Source organism: Diplotaxodon limnothrissa, linkage group LG15 (genome assembly GCF_057381915.1).
Source record: "Diplotaxodon limnothrissa isolate DT_005_m linkage group LG15, D_limnothrissa_male_GT1.1, whole genome shotgun sequence".
Classification (NCBI taxonomy): Eukaryota; Metazoa; Chordata; class Actinopteri; order Cichliformes; family Cichlidae; genus Diplotaxodon; species Diplotaxodon limnothrissa.
The window spans coordinates 41,473,098-41,498,967 of NC_140610.1; the positions used below are offsets into that span (position 1 = coordinate 41,473,098).

The 25,870-nt window shown below is 43.2% G+C and overlaps 1 protein-coding gene across 1 annotated transcript in view; it reads right to left on the bottom strand.

Annotated features, from left to right (window-relative positions):
• Positions 1–18,985, bottom strand: part of slc1a8a (solute carrier family 1 member 8a) — a 32,079-nt gene extending 13,094 nt beyond the window's left edge. Inside the window, exon 1 of the mRNA XM_085373372.1 lies at positions 18,737–18,985. Within this exon, the coding sequence (XP_085229498.1) occupies positions 18,737–18,985 (249 nt within the window). The remainder of the gene's footprint in view (positions 1–18,736) is intronic.
• Between the last annotated feature and the right edge of the window lie 6,885 nt (positions 18,986–25,870).

Below are 25,870 nucleotides of genomic sequence, written 5' to 3' on the forward strand. Positions count from 1 at the left end.
AGAATTACAGCACAACCTGGTTTCCAATCCTCCACGGAGATTTCAGTTTCCAAATTCTCAATCCAAGCATTTATCTTACATTCACTCTGTCTGATACACAGAGAAAATATTCAGTGAGAAGCAGTTGTCTGTTTGAAAATGCCTCGTTGCTGCCAGAGGTCAGAAGATGATAAGATATAATAACCACTAATTACAACCAAAGTATGTGAATCAAGCCTTAAAGCAGATGAGCTACAGCAGCAGGTAAGAATGCAAAGTGGACACTGAAAACCACACAGGCTCACCTAAACGGCACTAAAGAAAATTGGAAAACATGTTGCCTGGTCTGATGAGTCTTCATTTCCGGTGCAACATTTGGAAGGTAGAATTAGAGTTTGGTGTTAACAGCTTGAAAGCATGGTTCTAACCTGCCTACAAACAGCTTATACCGGATGTGGAGGTGTCATAGTGAGCAGATTCTTGTCAGACTTTTGGTGCTTTAGTACCAACTGAGGATCATTGACATGCCTGACATGCCACAGCCTGACTGACCTCCACAGTCACCAGATCTCAGTCCAGTGGAGCACCATCGGGACGTGGTGGTACATGAGATTTCAATCATGGATGTAGAGCTGACAAATCTGGAGCAACTTTGTGATGCTATAATGTCTAATAATGTCTCTCTGGACCAAAATCTCTGAGGAAGTGAGGACCTTCCAGCACCTTGTTGAATCTATGCCACAAAGAATTAATGAAGCACTGAAAGCAAAAAAAGTGGTCCTAACAGGACACCTATCAAGGTGTAACTAATTAAGTGGCCAGTGAGCTATATACTGTTATGTTATATGTTTTCATCTTATTGATTTTAATTCTTTTTATTTGATTATATTATCCCTCTGTTGAGCATTTTGGCAGACAGATGTCCTTTAAATGTGCTATTTAAATAAAGATGACTTGACTGTAAGCTCTTATGAACAGGTTCTGATGAAAATTTGAGACTGAGTCTTTATCAGAAATCAAACACATCAGGTCCTCAATTCGGTCTCATCTGTTATAGACAAATTAAATTTAAACACCAAATAGTAACAACAACAACAACAACATGTCTGTGAAGGTTCTCAGTCATCCAGGTCATCGTAGTCTAAGGAGCTTGCAAAGAAAAGCGTCTGGACTTCTTTAAGTTGCTTGAAGACGTTTCACCTTCATCTGAGAAGCTTCTTCAGTTCTGAGGTCAAATGGTGGAGAGTCCCAGATATAAACATAGTGGGAGTTTCCCCCCAAAGAGGGACAAAGGACCCCCTGATGATCCTCTAATCGCCTGAGCCAAGGTGTGAAACTGGGTGTGGGTCACAATCAGCCAGAGTTTCGGGTGTGTTCATTGTGAAACCTGGCCCCACCTTATCATGCGAATTCCTGAGGTCAGATGGCCCAGGATGTGAGTGGGCGTTAAGGCGTCTGGGAAGGATCTCAAAACTGGATTATAGATGGCAGAGAGTTGGTGTCGTAAACCCCGCCTCTGTTCAAAGATGGTCGCTCACAGTGGACATAGATGGCTTCTTTCACTCCTCTTTCAAACCATCTGTCCTCTCTGTCCAAAATGTGAACATTGGCATCCTCGAAAGAGTGACCTTTGACCTTTAGATGCAGATGGACTGCTGAGTCTTGTCCTGTGGAGGTGGCTCTTCTATGTTGTGCCATGCGGTTGTGAAGTGGCTGTTTGGTCTCTCCGATGTAGAGGTCTCGGCATTCCTCGCTGCACTGTACAGCAAACACCACATTGTTAAGTTTGCGTTTTGGCGTTTTGTCTTTCGGGTGAACCAGTTTCTGTCTGAGCGTGTTGCTGGGTCTGAAATGCACCGGGATGTCGTGCTTGGGTTTAAATCTGGGACTCTCCACCATTTGACCTTAGAACTGAAGAAGCTTCTCGGATGAGAGGTGAAACATCTTCAAGTAACTTAAAGAAGTGCAGACGCTTTTCTTTGCAATTTCCTTAGACAACAACAACAACAACAACAATAATATGCATTAAAATAAAATAATCTTTCTTTTTACAGCCATTAAAATATGGCATCATGCCTCATGTTCTATCATTTAACACAAAGGACAGAAGTTTATCATTCGGTCAGGATTTGTGAAAGTTTGCACCACATAAACGGAGCTTCCAGCAAGGAATTCATCGGCCTCAATATTTATGATCACACTGCTGCCTTTTATTGATACTTGGTTACTTAATTACTTATTCATGACTATTTAGTGTATTTATCTTTCAGAATGATGGATTGGCCACTTTGTGTATTATCTCTATCTAGCTAAAAATAGTCACTGTTAGTTAGGATGTTTGGATGTGTTTGCTGATATGACACAGACCAGTCGTGCTTTTGTTGCATCATTCCTGTCGTTCTCTTCTTTCACGTTTTTTGTTCAGTTTAGGACCAAGCTAAATGGTAGATGTAAAAGTAAATAAAACCAAAAAACATTCATTCCACAAGGATGCAAGAATAAATCTCTGTGTCATAACACATAATGCAAATACTGTGATTACTCTCAGCTTTCTAAAAATGCAGCTCATTCAAAATGTTTTTTTCCTGTTGTTTATTTATTTATTTTTTATAAAACTGCTGTTAAAACTAAATTTATATAAAGTGCATTTAACTTAAAATGAAGAAGAAGTCTTTCACTTCAAATCAAATCAAATCAAATCACTTTTATTGTCACATCACATGTGCAGGCACACTGGCACAGCACATGCGAGTGAAATTCTTGTGTGCGAGCCCCACAAGCAACAGAGATGTGCAAACACAACAACACAAACGAGCAAAATACAAGAATGGCCAACCTGAAACTAATAAATATATGTACTATATATAATAGTATATGCATTTCTGGATGTGTATACTAACTATTTTCCTACGTGTGTGTGTGTGTGTGTGTGTGTGTGTGTGTGTGTATATACACATTTTTACAAATTAAATAGTAAAAAAATAATAAAATAAAATATAAAAATATACAGAGTTGAATATGTGCAAAACAGCGGCATTACTGTACAGTATGGAGTGCATAATGTTGAAGTTCCAGTAGTGAAGCTGAGGTGTCTATGACGTGTTCAGCAGTCTGATGGCCTGATGGAAGAAGCTGTCTCTCAGTCTGCTGGTACGGGACCGGATGCTGCAGAACCTCCTTCCTGATGGAAGCAGTCTGAACAGTTTATGGCTGGGGTGACTGGAGTCCTTGATGATCCTCCCCGCTTTCCTCAGGCACCGCTTCCTGTAGATGTCTTGGAGGGAGGGAAGCTCACCTCCAATTATCCGTTCAGAGCACCGCACTACTCGCTGGAGAGCTTTGCAGTTGTAGGCGGTGCTGTTGCCATACCAGGTGGTGATGCATCCAGTGAGGATGCTCTCAATGGCACAGTGATAGAAGGTCCTGAGGATGCGGGGGCTCATGCCGAATCTTTTCAGTCTCCTGAGAAAGAAGAGGCGCTGCTGCGCCTTCTTCACTGTTTTGTTTGTGTGTACTGACCACGTAAGATCCTCAGCCAGATGTACTCCAAGGAACCGGAAGCTGCTCACTCTCTCCACAGCAGCGCCGTTGATGGTGATGGGGGTGTGTACTTCTCTGCACCTCCGGAAGTCCACTATCACCTCCTTTGTCTTTGCGACGTTGAGGGTGAGATGGTTGTCTTGACACCAGTGGGTCAGGGCGCTGACCTCCTCCCTGTAAGCCGTCTCATCACCGTTGGTGATAAGACCCACCACTGTAGTGTCGTCCGCAAACTTCACAATGATGTTGGAGCTGTTAGTGGCTGTGCAGTCGTAGGTGTAGAGTGAGTACAGGAGAGGGCTCAGTACACACCCCTGTGGAGCACCAGTGTTCAGTGTGATGGGGGATGAGGTGATGCTGCCCAGTCTGACCACTTGGCGTCTGTCAGACAGGAAGCTAAGGATCCAGCTGCAGAGGGAGCTGCTCAGTCCTAGATCCTGCAGTTTCCTGTCCAGCTTCGAGGGAACGATGGTATTGAATGCTGAGCTGTAATCTACAAACAGCATTCTCACATACGTGTCTCTCTTCTCCAGGTGTGACAGGGCAGTGTGTAGTGTCAGGGCTATGGCATCATCAGTGGACCTGTTGTGGCGGTATGCGAACTGTAGAGGGTCCAGTGAGTCGGGTAGTGCAGAGCGGATGAAGTCCCTGACCAGCTTCTCGAAGCATTTGCTTACGATGGGGGTCAGGGCTACAGGTCGCCAGTCGTTCAATGAGGAGATGGTGGAGGATTTGGGTACAGGGACGATGGTGGCCATTTTGAAGCAGGCTGGGACTACAGACAGAGAGAGGGAAAGGTTGAAGATGTGCGTGAACACTCCAGCCAGCTGAGCCGCGCATGACCTGAGGACGCGGCCGGGAATCCCGTCCGGACCAGTAGCTTTGCGCGCGTTCACCTTCCTGAAGCACTTCCGCACATCCGCCTCAGACACAGTGTGCGCACTGACGTCATCCGCGGTGCGCACACTGTCCAGTCTCATGGTGTTCGCTGTGTCGAATCTAGCGTAGAATATGTTTAGATCCTCACACAGAGAGGCCGTGGTCTGCGGTGTGCTGGTTTTCCCTCTAAAGTCTGTGATCGTGTTTAGTCCCTGCCACATACTCCGAGGGTTGTCAAACTGTTGTTCCACCCTGTCCCTGTACTCACGTTTGGCTGCTTTGATCGTCTTCCGGAGTTGGTAATGTGCGTGTTTGTAGTCCGATGTGTTCGCGGAGGCAAAGGCGGTGTTCCGTGCCGCCAGTGCCACGCGAACATCTCCGTTAATCCAGGGTTTTTGATTTGGGAAGGATTTGACTGTTCTGGATGGGACGACATCTTCCACGCATTTCCTGATAAATCCACAGACTGAGTCTGTGTATTCATCAATGTCCCTAGCAGCCACGTGAAACATTTCCCAGTCCGCGTGATCAAAACAGTCCCTCAGCGCAGACTCCGATTGGTCCGTCCAACAGTGCACCGTCCTCCGGGTTGGAGCTTCCTGTTTCAGCTTCTGCCTGTAGGCGGGCAGGAGCAGGATGGAGCAGTGATCTGATTGGCCGAATGGGGCGCGGGGGAGGGCTTTGTACGCATCCCGGAAAGAGGTGTAGCAGTGGTCCAGAAGCCGTTCTCCACGAGTGTTAAAATGGATGTGTTGGTGGAGTTTGGGTGAGACTTTCTTTAGGTTTCCCTTATTAAAGTCTCCGGCTGTGATAAACGCTGCCTCTGGGTGTGCGGTTTCCTCACTGCTGATCGCGCTGTACAGTTCCCTGAGTGCACGGTCAGTGTCGGCTTGTGGGGGAATGTAAACAGCCGTAATAATCACTGCTGTAAATTCCCTCGGTAGCCAGAATGGCCGGCACTTAATCATCAGGTACTCCAGGTCCGGTGAGCAGAAGGATTTGACCGGGTGCACGTTCGCATAATCACACCAGCTGTTGTTGATCATGAAACACACACCACCGCCTCTGCTTTTCCCAGTAAGATCCTGTGACCTGTCCGCGCGGTGCACAGAGAACCCCGGTAGTTGTATTGCAGAGTCTGGTACCTTGTACCTTCAGTATTCTCTCATAAGTTTGCAGGATTGACATTATTTTATTTGTCATTTATGTTTGTGGAATTTAAAGGAATTTGAAATGTACATTGTGCCTGGGTTTAGAGTGTCTGGAAGAGAGTCCTGTCTCAGTCAATTATAGATGATGTGAGAGGGCGGGTGTGTGTGTTTAGGGCACGGATGGCTTGGGGATAGAAGCTCCTCTTGAGTCTCTCTGTCCTTGCCCGGAAGATGCGGAACCTTCTACCAGATTGCAGAAGTTGGAACAGTTTGTTGCCAGGATGGGACGGGTCCTTCAGTATCTGCTCTGCTCTAGTCCGGCATCTCCTGGTGTAGGTGTCCTGAAGCGGGGGGAGAGCAATCCTGCAGCAGCGTTCTGCTGTACGGATCACTCTCTGGAGAGCTTTTTGGTCCTTCACACAGCTGTTCCCGAACCACGATGTCATGTTCTGTGTGAGGATGCTCTCCACAGCGCCTGTATAGAAAATCCTGAGGATCTTTGGAGAGACCCTGAACTTCCTCAGTTGTCGTAGGTGATACAGGCGCTGCCTAGCCTTTTTGGTCTGGACCTGAATGTGGGCAGCCCATGTCAGGTCTGAGGAGATGTGGACACCAAGATACTTGAAGGACTGCACCCTCTCCACTGGAGCTCCATTGATGATAATGGGCTTGTAGTCTCTGTGCTGACCCCTTCTGAAGTCCACCACCAGCTCCTTGGTCTTGCTGACGTTCAGCTGGAGGTGGTTGTCCTGGCACCATGATCCCAGATTCCTCACTTCATCCATGTAGGCCGCCTCATCATTGTTGGAGATGGCACCCAACACCACTGTGTCGTCAGCAAACTTCACAATGGTGTTGGAGCCATGGGTGGCCACACAGTCTGAAGTGTAGAGGGAGTAGAGCAGTGGCGAGAGGACACATCCCTGAGGTGCTCCTGTGTTGATAGTGATGCTGTTAGAGACGCATCTACCCACCCTCACCACCTGAGTTCTGCCAGTGAGGAAGTCCAACACCCATGCACACAGACGGCTGTTAAGTCCCAGATCCCTGAGCTTTGTGAACAGTCTGCAGGGCACTTAAGTCTAGCTGAGAGGGATCAATTCTTCTCAGAAAGACCGTTCACACACAAACGGAACTATTTTTAACAAACACAGACTCTGAAGTGCATGTGCTCATAGGTCACAGTTTTAGTTCACATAACCGAGTAGTTTCGTTGGGTTTTCTGAATCTGCAGACACACAGATTGACAGTGATGGAAAATCACATCAACATTTTCAGATTAAGTTAATCTCAGTTAACTTTAAAATCTTTGTTTGATTTGTGAAACAAGACACAGAGGTGTCATTCTGATCATGCTTGCAACAATTAATGTAAACAGTTTTATTTCTCATCTGTAACTTTAATCTTTCTAGATGAACATTTTTAACCGAGTTGGTTTTATTTATTAACATTATATTAGAAGAGTATAATTAGTAACTGTTAAACAATCGCTTAAGAACTTATCCTATGATTTCGTGTTGAAATGTAAAAACTGATGAAAAAAAGATGAATGAAAAAAACTCATGTTGTATTCTGAATATGAAAATAACCAACGGTGATCAAAGTGAGCCATTATTATTATGTTTATACTATCATAGAGTTGTTTTGGTTATATTTACAGTAAGATGCTCAGAGGCTGCACAAACAGCTTTGTTTTAACTGTTTCTTTTAAAAGCTCAGAGAGAAGGAGCCCTCTGAGAGCATGAGAGGCACTCCTTACATGGACGGATTAACGTTGGTGGATTTGGACTGGCTGCTCTTAAAGCTCTGTGACACTGTTTTTCTTCAACTACAGTGTGTCCTCCAGAGAATTAAAAGGCCAGAGACCTCTACATTTCTTGGAAAAGTTCCCCTCAACATGGAAACTTAACAGACCAGTTGTGCTGAAATTAAGTGGCACTGCATATCCTGCACATCCTGCATATCCTGCATATCTGCATCTCTGAAACTGCACGGTGCTCGATTTATCTGTAATCCTATGAGTATCAGGTTGAAATGTAAAAACAGCTATTTATTATGCTAAGTACATTAAGCTTTGCAACCAGACATGCTCAAACTCCTGCAAAGACAAAATGAAATATTCTATTTGATATATGTCCTCAGTATAATGGATTGCATTTATGTAGTGCTTTTCTAGACCCTCAGAGCGCTTTACAATGCCACTATTCATTCACTCTCACATTCACACGCTGGTGGAGGCAGCTACAGTTGTAGCCACCACTGCCCTGGGGCAGACTGGGGCAGTGGCCAACACCAGTAGGCGGTAGGGTGAAGTGTCTTGCCCAAGACATCAAAACAGTTTGATCATCTTTGCTCTGCAGCAGTAGATTTGCTGTTTAAGTGTAAACACATATCTGGATAATTAGCTTCTGATACAAACTTTAGTTTTCCCTTTTATCTCTCTTTGGTGTGCATATTCATCGTTTAACAGTAAGAACTCATTGGACAATGTAAAAACGAATCTTGTTATGAAATGACATTTGTTTAATTTTATTTTTTAAACGTTCATATAGTTCTTCACAGAGCTGACCGGAACCATTACCTGTGCTGGGTTAACATGTTACAAAGTAACTTGTTACTGTTATCCATAATTACGTTACAGTTACAGTTATATTGACACTTGTGTTATAAAGCTTCCTAAGTTATCTGCATGCTGCATATAGAAAGCATAAAAGGACAGAAAAACTTCATTCTTCTGTTAGAGAAATTTGGGGTTTTGCAAGCATCTGCAGAGATACTGTGCAATCATGAAGCTAGGCAACACCCCAGAGTGATGTCACGGCTGAGTAATTTGGGAAATGCAGTAATGCAGTAATGTAACACATTACTGTATTAAATTTAATAATCACATTATAGTTACAAGTATGTTGTTGTTGTGTTACACAGGTTCTGATCAGGAGATCAGAAAGATCTGATCAGAAAGAAACATCAATCATGCCTTTGTCAGCTACCAGCTGACTTCAGTTTCTGTGCAAAGAAAAAAAAACTTTTGAAATGAAGCCATGGACACTACTTTTACTTTCAATGCACAAAAGGCCAAGGGCGCGATGGTGAAGAGCAAGCTGCGTCCAGGACAGAAGCAACTGCGTTTATACTACTAACACACACGGGCTCCTTGCAAGCTGCACAGACAGCATATTTACACAAAACTAAAGTGCTGAGTGTGTGTCGACCCCAGGCCAGCAGACAGAGCCCAAACTGAAGGCAACAGAAGCAAGGACGAGCCTTTCTGCCTCTTCATGTTGCTACAGTAGAATCGCTGCAGTGACTTCTTTGAAGTCCCTTTGAGCATGTAATAATGTTGTTGGGATGTTGTTATGAGTAATTCTTGAGAGTAATTCAGTAATAATATATAATACAGATCTTTTAAAAAAGAAGGAATAATTTAAAATACATTACTTTTTTTCTTAGAGTGCCCCAACACTGGGATTGTACAAGAAAATGTGAGTGAAATGTAAACCATAAATTCAAGTGTCACATTTTTACTACGTTTAGTTTCAATAAAACAGTGATTAAAGAAACCTAAACCTAACTGGACTAAACTATCCAAACGCTGGAACTGACAACTTTTCTCTCTTTCTTACCTTCAGCTGTGTCCTTCACTCTCCTTAATGAGAGATATATAATCCAGTAAGCAAGAAAAATTTGATATGAACTAGAAACTAAGAAGCACAACCTATATTACTATGTTGCTAATCAATCACATATAAAAACAATTTTCACTGTCCTTTATTTCTCCCCAGAGATGCTCTGTTGGGTTCAGGCCTGGACTTGTGGTGGGTTTCATTCTGGATCTAGCCTGGCCTGGACTTTCAGTTTTCCTGAAGCCTGTCTTTTTCTTTCTTGTTTACAGTAATGACTGTGTCAAATTCCCTGTGAATTATTCTTCAGGTTTGTCACACTTTTAAAAAAAAAATCTGGTTCTTCTTGTAGAACATAGCAAACTTGGCAGTGCTGGAGAAGTATAGTTGCTGCACATTATCACTTTTCATGCCCCTTCAGAGACTTAGGCTGTAAATAAAGAGTTATCTTGTTGAAATGTAAATGCTGAAATGTTTTTAAAATCAGGATTTATTTTCCTACATCCATCTTTCCCTCTCTAATAGTGGGTCTCCCATTTGCTGTTGCAAAAGAACGATCACCACCACAGAAGCCTACAACAATGATGTCTTCTGTAAAGTTCACCAGTCTTCGTAAAGGAACTCTGGATCTCATTGAAGGTGTGCGAAAGGGTCGTGAGGTGACTGTTTTTGGCACTATTTAATTAAAACTGAACTGAATTCAAGGAAACTGATTCAGTTCATTTCACTGTTATAGTGCCAGTTTACACCAGCAGTCAGTTACCAACGTAGTCTTTACACTCTGATTTTAAATTCAATTTTGGCTTAAATAGGGATCAAAGGAAGAGAAACCAGTACGGGAGAAGTCCCTGTCAGTACTCACAGCAGTATTCTAGATCAACTGAAAGGAGCTTTTAATAATAATGAATTACAATAGTACAGTCTAGAAATAAAAAACGCATAACTAGCGAGTTTTCAGCATCACTCAAAGACAACATGTTTGTCTTTGAGTGATGCACTAACTAAACATCACAAATAATAGAAGATATAATAGCAGAGAGCCCTACATGCTACTTTAATATGTGTGTTAAAGGACATGTCCTGGGCATAAGCAACTCCAAGATTCTTCAAAGTGTTACTGGGGCCTTATAAATATAATAACTCCAGTTTTACCTGAATTCAGCAAATTAGAGGTAATCCAGGCTGTAGGCGCCAGACGTCTGCTTTGTATTTTATTTACGATTGAGTTCATGTTTGTTTTATTATTCATAGATTCATTACATAAGTGCAGTAGTAGCATGAAACCCTGTGTGAGAGGGAAGGGGAGGAGCATGGACAGAGAGGTTAGGAGTCTCACGGTTTTCTGACCGTGTACACAGCTAGTATTGGATAACTGCTATTTTTTGGAATTTTCATGCCTTTTTTTTGGAAGGAGTTCATTGTTACATGCTCAGTTTGTAATAAATAAAACAGTCTTCAAACCATAATGCAACTGGAAGCATTTCTTTGGGAAACCAGGAACACGCGTCAGCCATAGACTCCCCTTTTTTGAACTTGGTTTATTGGAAATTACCCTACATTTAGTCAGAAAACCTTCTTGCTCCTTTTTTGGGAAAAGGAATACTGAAAAGGATCATGTTTAGCAACGCCGTGCACTGTGGATTGAAGGCAATAGCCTACTTGGAGGAAGAATCACGGTAAGCAGTGAAAACAAGCTTTGCTACTGTGGAAATTTGTCATAATGCATGAGAGTGATGAAGAACTAGTGTGTGGAAAAAGAGAACCAAAAATGACAGAAAAGGCTGTCGAGGAAAAGCTGCACAGGTTGACCCAGTCTAGAAAGGCTAAGCTAGGCCACCTAACTAGCCAAGCTAATCAGCTCGAACGGCTAATGGAAGATGATGCTAACGTGAATGCTGTTAAGCAGAAATTGCGTTTAGACTACCAAGATTCATTTGGAGAACTGTGTAAGATAAATGATAGTTTGAGAGTATTAATGCATGAGGAAGAATTTGAAAAGGACCAAAGTTCTTGGTATGAACCTAATGCTAGTCGTATTCGTGGATTTATGCAACATGTGGAAACGTGGGTTAAAGCAGCTGAGGAGCGCACAGAACAAGCTAGACAGTGTGATGCAGACATCCAGCCTTCCGACAGTGTTTCTGTGATGTCCGCTGCATTAAGCAGTAAAAGCAGGAGGCGCAGGTCAGCCGTTGGGAGCCAAGTGTCCACTGCTTCCTCAGTACGCCTCAAAGCTGAAATGGAGAGAGCCACATTGCTTGCACAAGCAACTGCTCTCAAACAAAAACAAGAGCTTGAACGACAGGAAACTGAGTTGAAAGCAAAAAGAGAGCAGCTAGATCTGCAAACTGCTATTGCCGCCTCTGATGCTAAAATAAAGGTATTAGAGAATTTTGAAAATGAGCGCTCGTCACATGTGAGTCCTGCATACCCAACGACTATTGATTCTGGATTCATACCATTACCTGTAAGTCAAACTCCAGTCACCAACACAGAAAATGGATATGGGGAATTCATGCCTTTACAAAATCACCCTATTGGTACGCAGCAGTCTAGAGTGGATTTTGCAGCAGATGAGCAAGCAGTTGAAACACTCTGTACTGTTATGACACGTCAGAATAATATAACAGAGCTGATGGTGAAACAACAAAAAATGATGACATTGCCACCTTTAGACATCCCTACCTTCAGTGGTGATCCTCTAGATTACAATACATTTGTAAGCGCCTTTGAGCACGGAGTAGAGTCTCGCACTGAAAGTCCTAAGGATCGCCTCTACTTCTTAGAGCAGTTCACTAATGGACAGCCGAAAGAGCTAATAAAGAGCTGCCTTCATATGAAGCCAGATGTAGGCTATCACAAGGCTAAACAGCTCCTCAAAGAGCATTTCGGAAATGACTACAAAGTTGCTGTAGCCTACATGAACAAGGTCTCAAACTGGGCACCTATCAAGCCAGAAGATGCAGAAGCTTTAAATGCGTTTTCACTCTTTCTGACAGCTTGCTGTAACACCATGGCTGAAGTGAGTTACATGGAGGAACTTGATAACGTCGCAAGCCTGAAAGCCATTGTAGCAAAACTTCCATACAAGTTACGTGAAAGGTGGAGATCTGTTGTGTGTGGTATGCAAGAGCGAGGCGACAGACGAGTCAAGTTCAATGATTTGGTGGAGTTTATTAATAAACAAGCCAAAATTGCACTTCACCCTGTTTTTGGTGACATAAAGGATAGCACCACTGCTAAACCATTCACCATTAAACAAAACAGTAACAAGGATCAGAAAAGGGTTGTAATGAAGAAGTCATTCACCACCAGTGCCATACCATTGGACATTCAGGAGAAAGACACAAAGACAATGGAAAACACAAATTATGTGAAACCCACTCCACAGGCATGTCTGTTCTGTAACGGTGGGCACATCATAGACCTGTGTGGTAAGTTTAAGGGCAAGCCACACAACGAAAAGTTGGAATTTTTGAAAGGCAAAGGACTGTGTTTTAGCTGTTTGAAGCAAGGTCACATGAGCAAACTTTGTAAGAGAAAGGTGAGCTGTGAGGTATGTTCTCTTGCTCATCATACATTGTTGCATATCAAGAAAAGGGACACAGACGCTGACACAGAGAAGAAAACTAAGAACAGTGAAAGTCAAACAATCTTAAGTGCCTTTGTCTGTGCAGAGTCTGAGGATTGTGGGCCAACTGGGGCCGGGGAAGATGACTGCACACTTGCAATAGTTCCTGTACAGGTCAAGGCCAAAAAGGGAAGTGTAGTAGTGCAGACTTACGCCTTCTTGGACCCAGGAAGCTCTGCCACATTCTGTACAGAGACATTAATGGACAAATTGAAGATCACTGGAAGGAAAACTGACATACTACTGAAAACTATGAATGAAGAGAAACCTGTCTGTACTCATGTAGTGTCAGGCTTGGAGGTCAGTAGTTTATCTGGTGACGACTTTATTGATCTGCCAGATGTCTTCACACAAAGGACAATACCTGTAGGAAAAGAAAACATACCCCTACAGAAAGATCTCGAAAAGTGGCCTTACCTTAAAGAAGTAAAACTGCCTCGAATTGAGACTGACATTGGATTGCTTATAGGAGCAAATGTACCTAAAGCAATGGAGCCATGGGAGGTTGTAAGCAGTGTAGGTAATGGACCGTATGCTGTAAGAACCAAGCTAGGTTGGACTGTGAATGGACCTTTGAGAGAAACTGGCTGTCATGCGGACAAGAGAAACCCAGCCAAGGCTAATGCAAACCGCATATCAGTGAGCCGTTTAGAGAACCTGTGGCTTCAACAGTTCATGGTGGATTTTCCAGAGGGAAGAAAACATGATGAAGTGGAAATGTCAAGAGAGGACCATCAGTTTATGGACATGGCCATGGAATCTGCAAAACTGATGGATGGCCACTATACAATATGTCTACCTCTGAAGAACAGATTGGTCAACATGCCAAATAATCGCTCAGTCGCTGAACAACGAGCACGTAACTTGAGGCTTAAATTTCTCAGGAATGACTGCTTCCGACAAGAGTACACAGACTTCATGGAAGACCTTCTTAAAAAGGGCTATGCAGTACAACTGTCAAATGATGAACTGGCGCACAAAGAAGGAAAAGTGTGGTATATACCCCATCACGCCGTGTACCACCCTGTGAAGCAGAAATTAAGAGTTGTGTTCGACTGTGCAGCATCCTATCAGGGCACATCCCTGAATGATCAACTTCTTCAGGGTCCAGATTTGACCAGCAGTCTCATTGGTGTTGTCATACGATTTAGACAGGAACCTGTTGCAATTATGGCAGACGTTGAAGCAATGTTTCACCAGGTGAAGGTGCCTGACGGTGACTCTGACTTACTTAGGTTCCTCTGGTGGACAGGTGGCGACTGCAATCAAGCTTTGACTGAGCACAAGATGACTGTGCATTTGTTTGGGGCCACATCCTCACCCAGTTGTGCCAATTTCGCTTTGAGGAAGTGTGCTGAAGACCAGAGTAGGCAGTTCAGAGCTGAAGTTGTTCAAACAGTATTGCAGAACTTTTACGTTGATGACTGTCTCAAGTCTGTCGCTACGGAGGAGGCAGCTATATCAATGTGTCAAGATCTAATGAAAATCTGTGCCAACGGAGGCTTCCGTCTCAACAAATGGGTGAGCAACCGAAGGAAGGTGCTTGACTCCATCCCAAAGTCTGAACTGGCAGCAGAAATGAAAAGCCTGGACCTGGATCATGGCAAACTTCCACTTGAGAGGGCCCTTGGTCTCAATTGGTGTGTTGAGTCAGACACATTCAGATTTAAGATCAACATCAAAGATCGCCCATTCACAAGAAGAGGACTTCTTTCTGTCATTGGATCAGTGTATGACCCATTAGGCATTTTGGCGCCAGCAGTCTTGCCAGCAAAGATTATCCTGCAGGAATTGTGCAGATTGAAGATCGGGTGGGATGACGACTTACCTGAGCACATAAAGAGGCGGTGGACTGACTGGTTAACCAGCCTTCCTGCTTTGGAACACTTCTCAGTTGCAAGATGTTTCAAGCCCAAAGATTTTGGAAATGATGTATTTGCACAACTACATCACTTTGCAGATGCAAGTGAGGATGCATATGGCTCAGTCAGCTACCTACTCATGCGTAACACGAGCAATGAGACACAATGTGCATTTATGATGGGCAAGTCCAGAGTGGCACCTCTCAGGCCTCCTACCATACCCCGTCTGGAATTGACTGCTGCTACAGTAGCCATTAGGATGGATAGTGTCCTGAGAAGAGAGCTACAACTGAACCTTGCAGAATCAGTTTTTTGGACAGACAGTACGGTGGTGCTCCAGTATCTCCGGAATGAGACCACGCGTTTTCGTACGTTTGTGGCAAACAGAGTTGCAGCTATTCTGAAAGGCTCTGATGTGGAACAGTGGAAACACATCAGCACAGACAAGAATCCTGCTGACTGCGCCTCAAGAGGGCAAAGAGTAGATGAATTTATGAAGAACAGAACGTGGGTGTCTGGGCCAGATTTTCTTCGCAGTCCAGTAGAGTTTTGGCCTAACACTCCATTGAATTGTCCGGAAATCACTTCTGGTGATCCTGAGATCAAGAAGGCCACAGTAAACAAAATAGAGGTGGAAGAAAATGTTGCCCCATTCAAGAGACTGATAAATTACTTCTCATCATGGACAAAGTTGAAAAGAGCGGTGGCGTGGTTCCTGAAACTTAAAGCCTTACTTTGGAGTCTCTGTCAAAAACGTAAAGAGCTATGCGTAACCAGCGTGGAGAATAGCTTTGACAATGATCGACAGCTGAGGCAAAGTCAGATTGACAGTTTCAGGACAAGCTTTAAGCCTACACAAATTTCAGTGGAAGACCTGAATCAAGCAGAGCTCGATATAATCAGATTTTGCCAAAAGGAGAAATTCTCGGAAGAGGTTTCAGCTCTTCACAAGGGACAAAGTGTGAAGCGCAACAGCCATTTATACAAACTGAACCCTGTACTACAGGAAGATCTGTTGAGAGTTGGTGGAAGATTGAGCTGGGCAGCTATGCCGGAAATCGCTAAGCAGCCTATTATCCTGTCTAGAGACTTTCACATTTCTGACTTAGTCCTCCAACAGATACATGAAGAAACTGGGCATGGAGGGCGCAATCACATGCTCTCTGAATTGCGACAGAAGTTTTGGATCCCAAGTGCCAACACAGCCATTAGAAAGATCATCGCAAAGTGTGTGACATGTCGTCGCCTGCATGGGAGAGTTGGGAAACAACTGATGGCTGATCTTCCACAAGAGCGAGTGTTGCCAGATGATCCACCCTTCACCCGGGTTGGTGTAGACTACTTTGGCCCATTCGAAGTAAGACGTGGAAGAACCATCTTAAAAAGATACGGTGTTATATTCACTTGTTTAGCGGTTCGTGCAGTACACATAGAGCTGGCCTCATCATTAGACACAGATTCATGCATAAATGCAATCCGGCGCTTCATAGCACGGAGAGGACAAGTGAAGGCGATTCGCTCAGATAATGGGACAAATTTTGTTGCTGCCAATCGTGAGCTGAAGGAAGCAATCGCTGACTGGAACACTTCACCGTTTCAGCATCTATTTCAACAGCATGGAATTAAGTGGACATTTAACCCTCCCACTGCTTCACATCATGGCGGAGCATGGGAGAGGTTGATAAGATCAATACGAAAAGTGCTGAATTCTACTGTGAGAGAACAAGTTCTGGAAGAAGAATGCCTTCATACAGTCTTATGCGAGGCAGAGTCGATCATCAACAGCCGACCAATCACCAGGGCATCAAGCGACCCAAATGATTTGGAGGCTCTGACACCTAATCATCTTTTGTTGTTGAAAACAAAATCTTCATTGCCTCCAGGATTGTTTGACCAGAATGACCTCTACTCACGACGTAGATGGAAACAGGTGCAATATATGTCCAATCTATTTTGGAAGAGATGGACTAAAGAATACCTACCTCAACTTCAGGAACGTCAGCGGTGGGCCACAGCATCAAGAAACTTTGCAGAAGGAGATGTTGTTCTTCTTGTGGACGACTGTGCACCACGAAATTCATGGATTATGGGAAAGATCATCAAAACAGTTCCAGACAAGAAGGGTCTCGTTCGCCGAGTACGGATAAAGACAAAGACTAATGTTTTGGACAGACCCATCACCAAGATTTGTCTGCTTGTGGAATCTGAATGGGCTAGTGGTAAAGACTAAGCCCCTACGATGAGCCATGTGCTAGCAACCTCTGGCTCTTTCCTTCTTTCTCTCTTTCCTTCTTTTCTTTCTTATTCTTTTTCACCTGTTCTTTTGGAAATGGACAGAAACCAGCCTTAATATACTTTGCAAAGCTGATTGGCAAAGTATTGGACAATTCATTTGTCTATAAATAATATTTTGTCATGTGTTTAAACATTGGATATGTCTAAACGTGGTTCATATTAAGTTTGTAAAGTTAAAAAATGTGGTAATTGTTCTAAGGCAATACATTATTAGAACAATTAGGGGCCGGTAATGTAGGCGCCAGACGTCTGCTTTGTATTTTATTTACGATTGAGTTCATGTTTGTTTTATTATTCATAGATTCATTACATAAGTGCAGTAGTAGCATGAAACCCTGTGTGAGAGGGAAGGGGAGGAGCATGGACAGAGAGGTTAGGAGTCTCACGGTTTTCTGACCGTGTACACAGCTAGTATTGGATAACTGCTATTTTTTGGAATTTTCATGCCTTTTTTTTGGAAGGAGTTCATTGTTACATGCTCAGTTTGTAATAAATAAAACAGTCTTCAAACCATAATGCAACTGGAAGCATTTCTTTGGGAAACCAGGAACACGCGTCAGCCATAGACTCCCCTTTTTTGAACTTGGTTTATTGGAAATTACCCTACACAGGCCTTTGTGTTTTTAAGACATTCCTGCAATTCAACTAGTTCATTTGTATCTTCATAGATAAAGTATCATCTGCATTGCAATGAAAATGTATGTTTTCTAATAATATTGTGTAAGGGAAGCCTGTATAATATGTGTGTCATTTAAACAATAATGGTTCCAGCACAGAACCCTGAGGGACTCCTTAACTAACTTTTGCGTGCAGAGCTTTTCTCATTTACATGCAAACTGGAGTCTATTAAACAGACATGATTTCATTTAATGGAAGACTTAATTTCTGTAGCAAAATAAAGTAGTTTGTATCCGCAATCTCATTCTTTCAGTCACTACCCACAGCTCATGACCACGGGTGAAGGTAGGGACATGGATTGATGGGTAATTTGAGGACTTTGCTTTTACACTCAGCTCTCTCTTCATCACGATGGACCGGTACAGCGTCCGCATCACTGCAGCTGCAGCACCAATCCGTCTGTCGAGCTCCCGTCACTCGTGAACAAGACCCCGAGATACTTGAACTCCTCCACTGGAGTTTAGGAGAAGTGGAGGAGAAGACTCCAACCTTTGTATTAAAATATCAAAAGTTCAGCAGTTTTTTTTTCAGTTTTTTGATTTATCTTCTTTTTTATGTTATTATATGTTGTTAATTTGGTAACTCTTCCATCCCTCTCTGCTACTGTGTGTTTTGCATACTTTTTACTTAATTCCACAAAAAATATATAAAATAAACAGAAAACAAAACAAAACCAACCAAACAAACCAAAAAAAAGTAATCAACACAGAAGCTGAAATTTAAATTTAAAAAGATATATCGCAATAAATCGAGGCACGAAGCAACGTAAAGACATTTGAAATAAAAATATCAACACAAAGCTTTAGGTTATTTTAAATATTACTATCAGCTTCACAGGAAAATGTAAACATAGAAGCTGAAATTTTACATCCTAACAGAGTGTTTAAAGGCAGCTACTGAGCAGAAAGCTGAGAGAAGTAATTAACAGGAAAAGTGTTGGACAGTATCAATACAGGAGCTTAAAGGTGAGCTCCTGGCAGCACCACTGAAGGTGACTTAACAGGATATTTGAAGGAAAGAAGTCCAGTCGACATAATGACGTGATGTAAATGTGAAGCTGAGAGTTTAATGGCATGCTGTTTGCTGTAAGGTGAACAGTACCTGTGTAGACATCTGACTTCCTCTCAACATAAAGCCTAGCGTGCAGCCGGTGATCACAGAGATGACTGACAGCGTGAGCAGCCCATTCCTCTTAAAGAAATTCTTCACCGTCCTCAGGTCCCCCTTCACTGTCTTCAGGAGGAAAGTCTTCATTTGGTCCCCCATCGTCTTCTCTGCATTTCCAGGCGCGTACGAGCTGCTGTCAGAGCGCACCTCCTCCTCAACGTTCGGTAACAGAAGTTCCTCCATACCTGTGAAGATCTGAGTGTTTATATGTGTGGCTGGCAGGCAGACAAACCTGTGAGACCCAACCCTTTCCACTAAAGGATTAAATGATCACTGATCAGCAACAAGGTAGCTCTGCAGGCAGCCTGCAGACTTACAGGACTAAGAGGCTTAAAGAGGTGGAGGAAATATCACAGGCCTTTGGCATCTGGTCCTGCTGCTAGACTCAATCGTGTTGTTGTTGTTTCGGTTTTACACCTTTTGGCAAAAGAGTCTGGGTGAGCATGGGTCAGAGGAACCTTCAGCTTTAGGAAAAGCTGCTGGACTGCGGTCTGGAGTGTGGGGCCTCCCTGCTGCTGCGGAGTCGGGGCGGTCTGCTTCTCCCCACTGCAGGGAAAAGGGTAACACCACCTGGGTCTGGGTGCAGTTCCCCCCTCCAGGGGCAAGGGTACCTAGACCCGGTTTGTAGAGTATGCTTGGGGAGTGTGATCGTGTGTACAGCGTCTCTTCATGTCTGTCTCCACGTTGGTTGAGTGTGGAGTAAGTGCATATGAGAGCATGAAGGTGGGAATGGATGTTTGTATCTGTGTGTGCCTGTATGTCTGTGTCTATATGTCAGGTTGGGTGTCAGGCGCCACCTCTCTGGGGACATCTCAGGCCCTCCAAGGTTTGGAGGCCTATCTCCCCCCACCACCACTTCCCCTGCCAGTGGCGGACTCCCTCAGACATCGGTGCGTTGATGGTTCTTTGTGTCCGGGGGTGGGCGTCCAGGTACACACCGGCTCACTCCTTGGTGGCTGCTTGTCGGGGCCTGGAGCCTGGGGCTCGCTCGGGCCACTTTGGAGGTGGGGTGCCCCCGGCCTCTCGGCCTGGGGCTCGGTCACTCAGGCACAGCTGGGGGCCGGCGGAGCTCACGGGCACGTCACTGCAACTCCCCCTGGCTTCTGCTCCGCGGCTGCTGAGTGAGCCCTCATCTGGGACTCTCCTCAGCTCTTTCTGGGACAGTGGCGCGGCTGCCCCTCTGTTGGTCTTCCTTGGTCTCTTGTGTTCTGGGGGCCTCTGGATGTCTGGAGTTTTCCATATCTGCTTCATGCCCTGGAGGACGGGGCTGTGGCCCCCCCCACACCCTCTAGCAGATCATTACATGAAGGAACCTTTTAAAAACAAGCGCGTCCATGCTCACAGGTGTACACACGGGTGATCACACCCACAAACTACACCCTTTTTGGCTCCTACCTCAAAGCACACTGTGTTCTGTTGATCTTATGTGCTGCACAATAATGTTTAACATTTAGTATTTACTGTCATATTCCCATATATCATTGTGATGTTGTTTATTATGTTGCTCTATTTTTTCTGCTTGTTTTCTCTTTTTTCTTTCTCAACAGGTGATCCAGGTGATTGATTTATGTATGTTTTGTCTGCTTATTTAGTTGGTTTTTGTTTTTTGCCCTTTATCCCCGTCCCTCTTCTCCGCTGTTTTTTTTCCTCCTCTTCATTTCTCCCTTTTCTTTTCCTCATTCAAGTCTGTGAAAATTGAAAAGTGAAAATTAAAAAAATAAATAAAATAAACAATAAAAGGTGAATCACATAGACCATTACGGCAAGGCTGGGATGGTAAATTTGGTAAAGTAAATCCGTTGGGCATCTTTCTTTGCCTTTAGACAACAATTCTGATGCAAAAGAGCCAAACGGGACAGGCAAAAAAAAGAAAAAGAAAAAAAAAAACTTGCTTCTTGGTGACTTTTTCTGTTTTGATGTTCTACCATTTTTGTTGTGAAGCAGTTCGTGATATTTATCTTGAAACATGCTATATAATAAAAATTTGACTGTACTTTAGTTAATACACAAGAACAAGCACAGTGAGTATTACATTAATTCAGAGACAAAATGTTAACAATACAAAGATGTTAACAGCGTACTTCCCGCTGTAACGGCCATAAAGGACATTTTATAGATAGACAGACATTTTGCTTTAAGTGAGAAACAGCAATAAGAATCTAAAGGCACTGACTGAACAAAGCTCAGTTTTTATTGCAGTGCAGAACTGGTGAAGAAGAGTATGTTCTTCACATGCACTATGTTAGACATGAAAAGCAGAGGGCAGTAGAGGCACATTAACTCTAACCAGTTGAAAGCAAGAAGGTTTATTATTAACTGCTCCTGTTTCATTCAAGTGAAGACGCACAAACGTCATGCTTGTTGTCCATTTGCTGAAGAGGCGGAAGAGTTTGTTTGCCAGTTCCTTCTGTTCTGGTGTGGTCAGATACTTGTTGAGCAGCGCTTTATAGTGCTGTTCTGGGTGGCCGCACATGTTGGACATCTTCCAGGTGAAGTATGCGCTGCAGCAGTTCTCGTTGAGCTGATTGGCTAGCCACAGCCACAGCCTGGAGCAGGGAAGCAGAGCCACGGCGAATCTGATTCTCCATGATGTCTTTGTAATCAGACAAGTACTTTTTCATGGCAGGGGTTGGTTAATGATTGACACACTGTGTGGATGTGACAAGTAGATTTAATTATTGACACAGGTTAAATATAAATTGTAGCAATGACTTCAAAACAGTAACATTCCAGTTAAATAGAGAAATGTTAAAGGAGGTTGCTGAAGGTTTCTTACATTGAGGTTAAATTCCTTTAACGTGCTTTCAGCATACGTCTTGTAGCTTTCACACCTATCCTCCATGAAATCGTGGAGGTCCTCGGGGACCTCGACTTTGTTTCTCATCTCATCCAACATGTCTGTGACCACCACCAGATAGTTGATGTCTTGGATTATGAATTTGACATAGTTGTCTGCCTGCAGGTCTCCAAGCTGCATGTGCTGTAGACACGGTGTATGCAGCGTGTGCTCAGCAATGTCCTGGTTACTGACCCACAGGTATTCATAGACATCAATGTTATTAACTGTGGGGGAGAATTTTAAACAGAATTAACCGAAATTCACATTTGCAACTACGTTACAACACATTTATAACCGAAACAGCCACTTCATGTTTTGACAGTTATTTTCTTTTTGTCTGTTTTGAGGGTTTTTGCAGTTTTTCAGTGAGCAGATTGAAATATAAAGACATTTCTTACCTGATTCCATCTCAACGTATCACTCGGACGCTGCAGCACAGTCACACAGCAGGAAGCTTCTTCAAAGGTTAAGAATGTCAGACTGATACTGGATTCACAGTTTTGGTGAGTGGGTGTTTCCTAAACTGTGGTGTAATTTAATACATTTTCACTTCATGTTCTAACACCTTAGATGAGTCTTCTTTTCTTTTCAAGGTTCAAGGTTCAGGTTCAAGGTTCTTTATTTGTCACATGCATAGTTATACAAGTATAACACACAGTGAAATGTAGCCTGACACGCTCCTCGACATGTGCAAAAATGGGGGGGGGGGTGTAGAGGAAGAACATTATATATATATATATATACATATATAGTATATACACTGGGTGAATGTGCAGTAGTAGCAGCAAGCAGGTGAATTCTGTACATTAATATGAATAGATATCTGACTATTTTACAGGATAGACAATATAAACATATTTAAAATTAAAGGAATTGAAATGTACATTGTGCCTTGGTTTAGTGTCTGGAAGAGTCCTGTCTCAGTCAATTATAGATGATGTGAGAGGGCGGGTGTGTGTGTTTAGGGCACGGATGGCTTGGGGATAGAAGCTCCTCTTGAGTCTCTCTGTCCTTGCCCGGATGATGAGGAACCTTCTACCAGATTGCAGAAGTTGGAACAGTTTGTTGCCAGGATGGGACGGGTCCTTCAGTATCTGCGCTGCTCTAGTCCGGCATCTCCTGGTGTAGGTGTCCTGAAGCGGGGGGAGAGCAATCCTGCAGCAGCGTTCTGCTGTACGGATCACTCTCTGGAGAGCTTTTTGGTCCTTCACACAGCTGTTCCCAAACCACGATGTCATGTTCTGTGTGAGGATGCTCTCCACAGCGCCTGTATAGAAAATCCTGAGGATCTTTTATTTCACAATGTAGTTACACAAGAGAAGGGAAAAAGTCACACTGGTTAGACCTGTTTCAGTTGTTTAGCTCCCATCCTGTCAGCATCAGCACTCTTTTACCAAAGCGTTAAGCCGAAGTTTTCGAAAAGTGTGACTTTTGTCAGAAAGCTTGACGGGTTGGCTAAGGCTATGTCCACACTAGCCCAGATAGATTTGAAAATGGCGGTTTCGTCTGAAAACGCTCTGGGTCCACACTAGCAAAGACGCAGGAGGTGAAAGGGATGGCTTCGCAGTATACTGCAAAACAAGCTCAAACCACCCACCTATCTGATATGCAATATCCTCTTAGTACAATAAACTTAAGAGGATATTGCACCTCATACCAACTGTCAACGTGCAGGTGTTTGTGCTCATACGCTGTGTTTGGTTTTCATCAAATGCGGTGTTTTTGCATTATAGCCAAACATCACTTTGGTCTTCTGTAACAAGGAAATTGTTCCAGAAATCTTGTGTTTGTTCAGATGCAACTTTGCCAACCTAAGCGATGCTGCCATGTTCTATATAGAGAAACCTGTGGAGTTTGAGATGCAGCTCTTCCATGTTTTGCAGTTTCTCTGAGCATTGCACGGCCTGAGCTATGGCTGAATTTACATCTACTCCTGGCGATGTGTTAACACACACCTGAATGCTCCAGACCAGCAAACTGGCAAAACTTTTGCTTTCATGGAGGCGTTCATGCTCGCTGATGATCAGTTATCGAATGTATTTGATTAGCAGCATCGTGCTGCTATTTGCTCTCTACTTCCCATGGAAGCAGTAAGGGTGCACTGAAGGTTTTACAGGCCAGTCACCTGATTTCCTCTTTAACCTTTGTCTACTCATGTCCTTCAAAAAGTTTACAATTTCTAAGCCAGTTTTTTTGTTCTGTGCAGCTGCGTTGCTTTTGTCATGTATTATGCATTTAACCTCTTTGTTTTCGAATCTGCTATCAGCAAACCGTATGGTGGTGATATCCTGGGTATGCCAAACCTGGTTCATAGCACAGGCCCTAGGCTAAGTTCAGACTACAGTCTGAGTGAAACAACAAACACAAAGCCGTAAATGGATGTATCAGATAGTAATCAGTTTATTTCCAACTAATACACACACAAAAAATCACCTTGCAAAACATATTAATGACATCAAGACAAGATGGCAAAAACAATCATAAATACAAACCTGATCCAGATCTCAATATGAACACATGAAGAAAGAAAAAGCAGCTAAAAGGCTCCAGTGTGTTTGTGTGGGCATTTCTGAGAATACAGCAGGAATGTAAAAACAACAGAGAAACTGAAGAGCTTTGACAAACTAACAGAAAATATCTGGGATTCACCTTTGGCTCACAGCTCTAGGCTAGGAGAGCAGGACAACTCTGATTCCATTTCTGAGTCCTCTAAGCTAAAGGCTTGTTACTGAGTAGATGAATAGTAAATAAAACTATAAACATGGACGTGTTCGGCTTGCATCATCAGTAACATCCCCGCGCGCTGATACTGCACCTCTGTCGTCTTCTTGACATCCAAATGTTTGAGTTGGTCTCCCAGTTTGTATGAAAACCTGAATCTCTCTACAGCAGTGCTTCTCATAGCGCAACAACAACAAAGATCACCAATAAAAAATAATGTGGGGGCCACCACCTCAGCCTCCTCCTCATAGCCTCCTATGGTATAAAGTTTTAAATCACAGGTGATTTTCAGAAAAGCCGACCAAGCCTTGTTCTCGAGTTATTGTATTTGCAAACAACAGCTCACCAGCCTTTTATGGGTGAGGGTTAAAAAGGATAGGAGATGAATTAAAAAAGGTCAGCGAGCAGCATCAGAAAACACTTTTTTCCTAAAATAAAGTTGTTTTTCATGGTCATTCATCGTTTGAGAATCACAACTTTAAAGTCTCTCTCTGCATAGACTTTGTTTGTTACATGCAAAGTCTGTGTAAAGATGCAGATTGGCAGAAGTAAGATTGGACAAAGCGAAAATGTGAATGCGTATCCACAAAACTTCTGTGAAAAATTCACTTCACACTATGTTGAAAAAGCTAATCAGCTGATCATCATCAGTGACATCACTTTCCTGATGTCACAGACAATAAGAAATGGAGGACAAGCATTTGTATTCGCAATTTACAGATAGGTGGAGCGGCAAGAATCGACTTCACTCGGAGTTTGGAGAAGAGCCGTCCAGGATGTAGCGTGTTTCATAAACGTAAGAACCACTCCTGTCTCTAATAAATAAAAACTGACGTTTAGGCCTGAAACTATGTAGAAACAAATGACCTAAAACTGGGAGGATGCTAGATGTTAGGAACAATATCAGTGAGATGGAATCCTGAGAAGTCAGGTATTACATACTACCTTATGAGGTATGACCAAAAAGGCCTGAGAACGAGTCTATAAAATAAAAACAACCCGACCATATTTAATATGAAACAATCTCTTGGTCAATGTCATCATCTCAGACACATCCAGGTAGTGTTTAGCAGAGCAGCTATTTTTAGATGTCTTGCTGGAAGCCCTGTTCTGACCCCTTTTTCCACATTAACAGACCACCAGATTTGCACTTTTCAGCTTCCCACAAATTAAAAACAGTTCTGGCTTATGTCGACACAGTGAAGGAGACAGAGGAAGCTTAGTACAACAGGACCTAGCAGGGCTTTCATGAAGCAATCTAAAAATAGCTGCTGCCTTGAAAACGGTCTAGAAGTGCCCAAGAAGATGACCTTACATGTAAATCAGTGACGGCTTTTTATTTTTAGGGGCTCATTCCTGGAACTTTTTGGTTACCCCACATATATGTGAATGCAGCGCTAGCCCTATGTAGCAGTCGCCCCCTTCAACCTGCAGTTTCTAATGCGAGATTCAATCACTGTAACGGAAAGGTTTATAAAAATAAGTTAAAAACATTTTAAGCCCCTTTG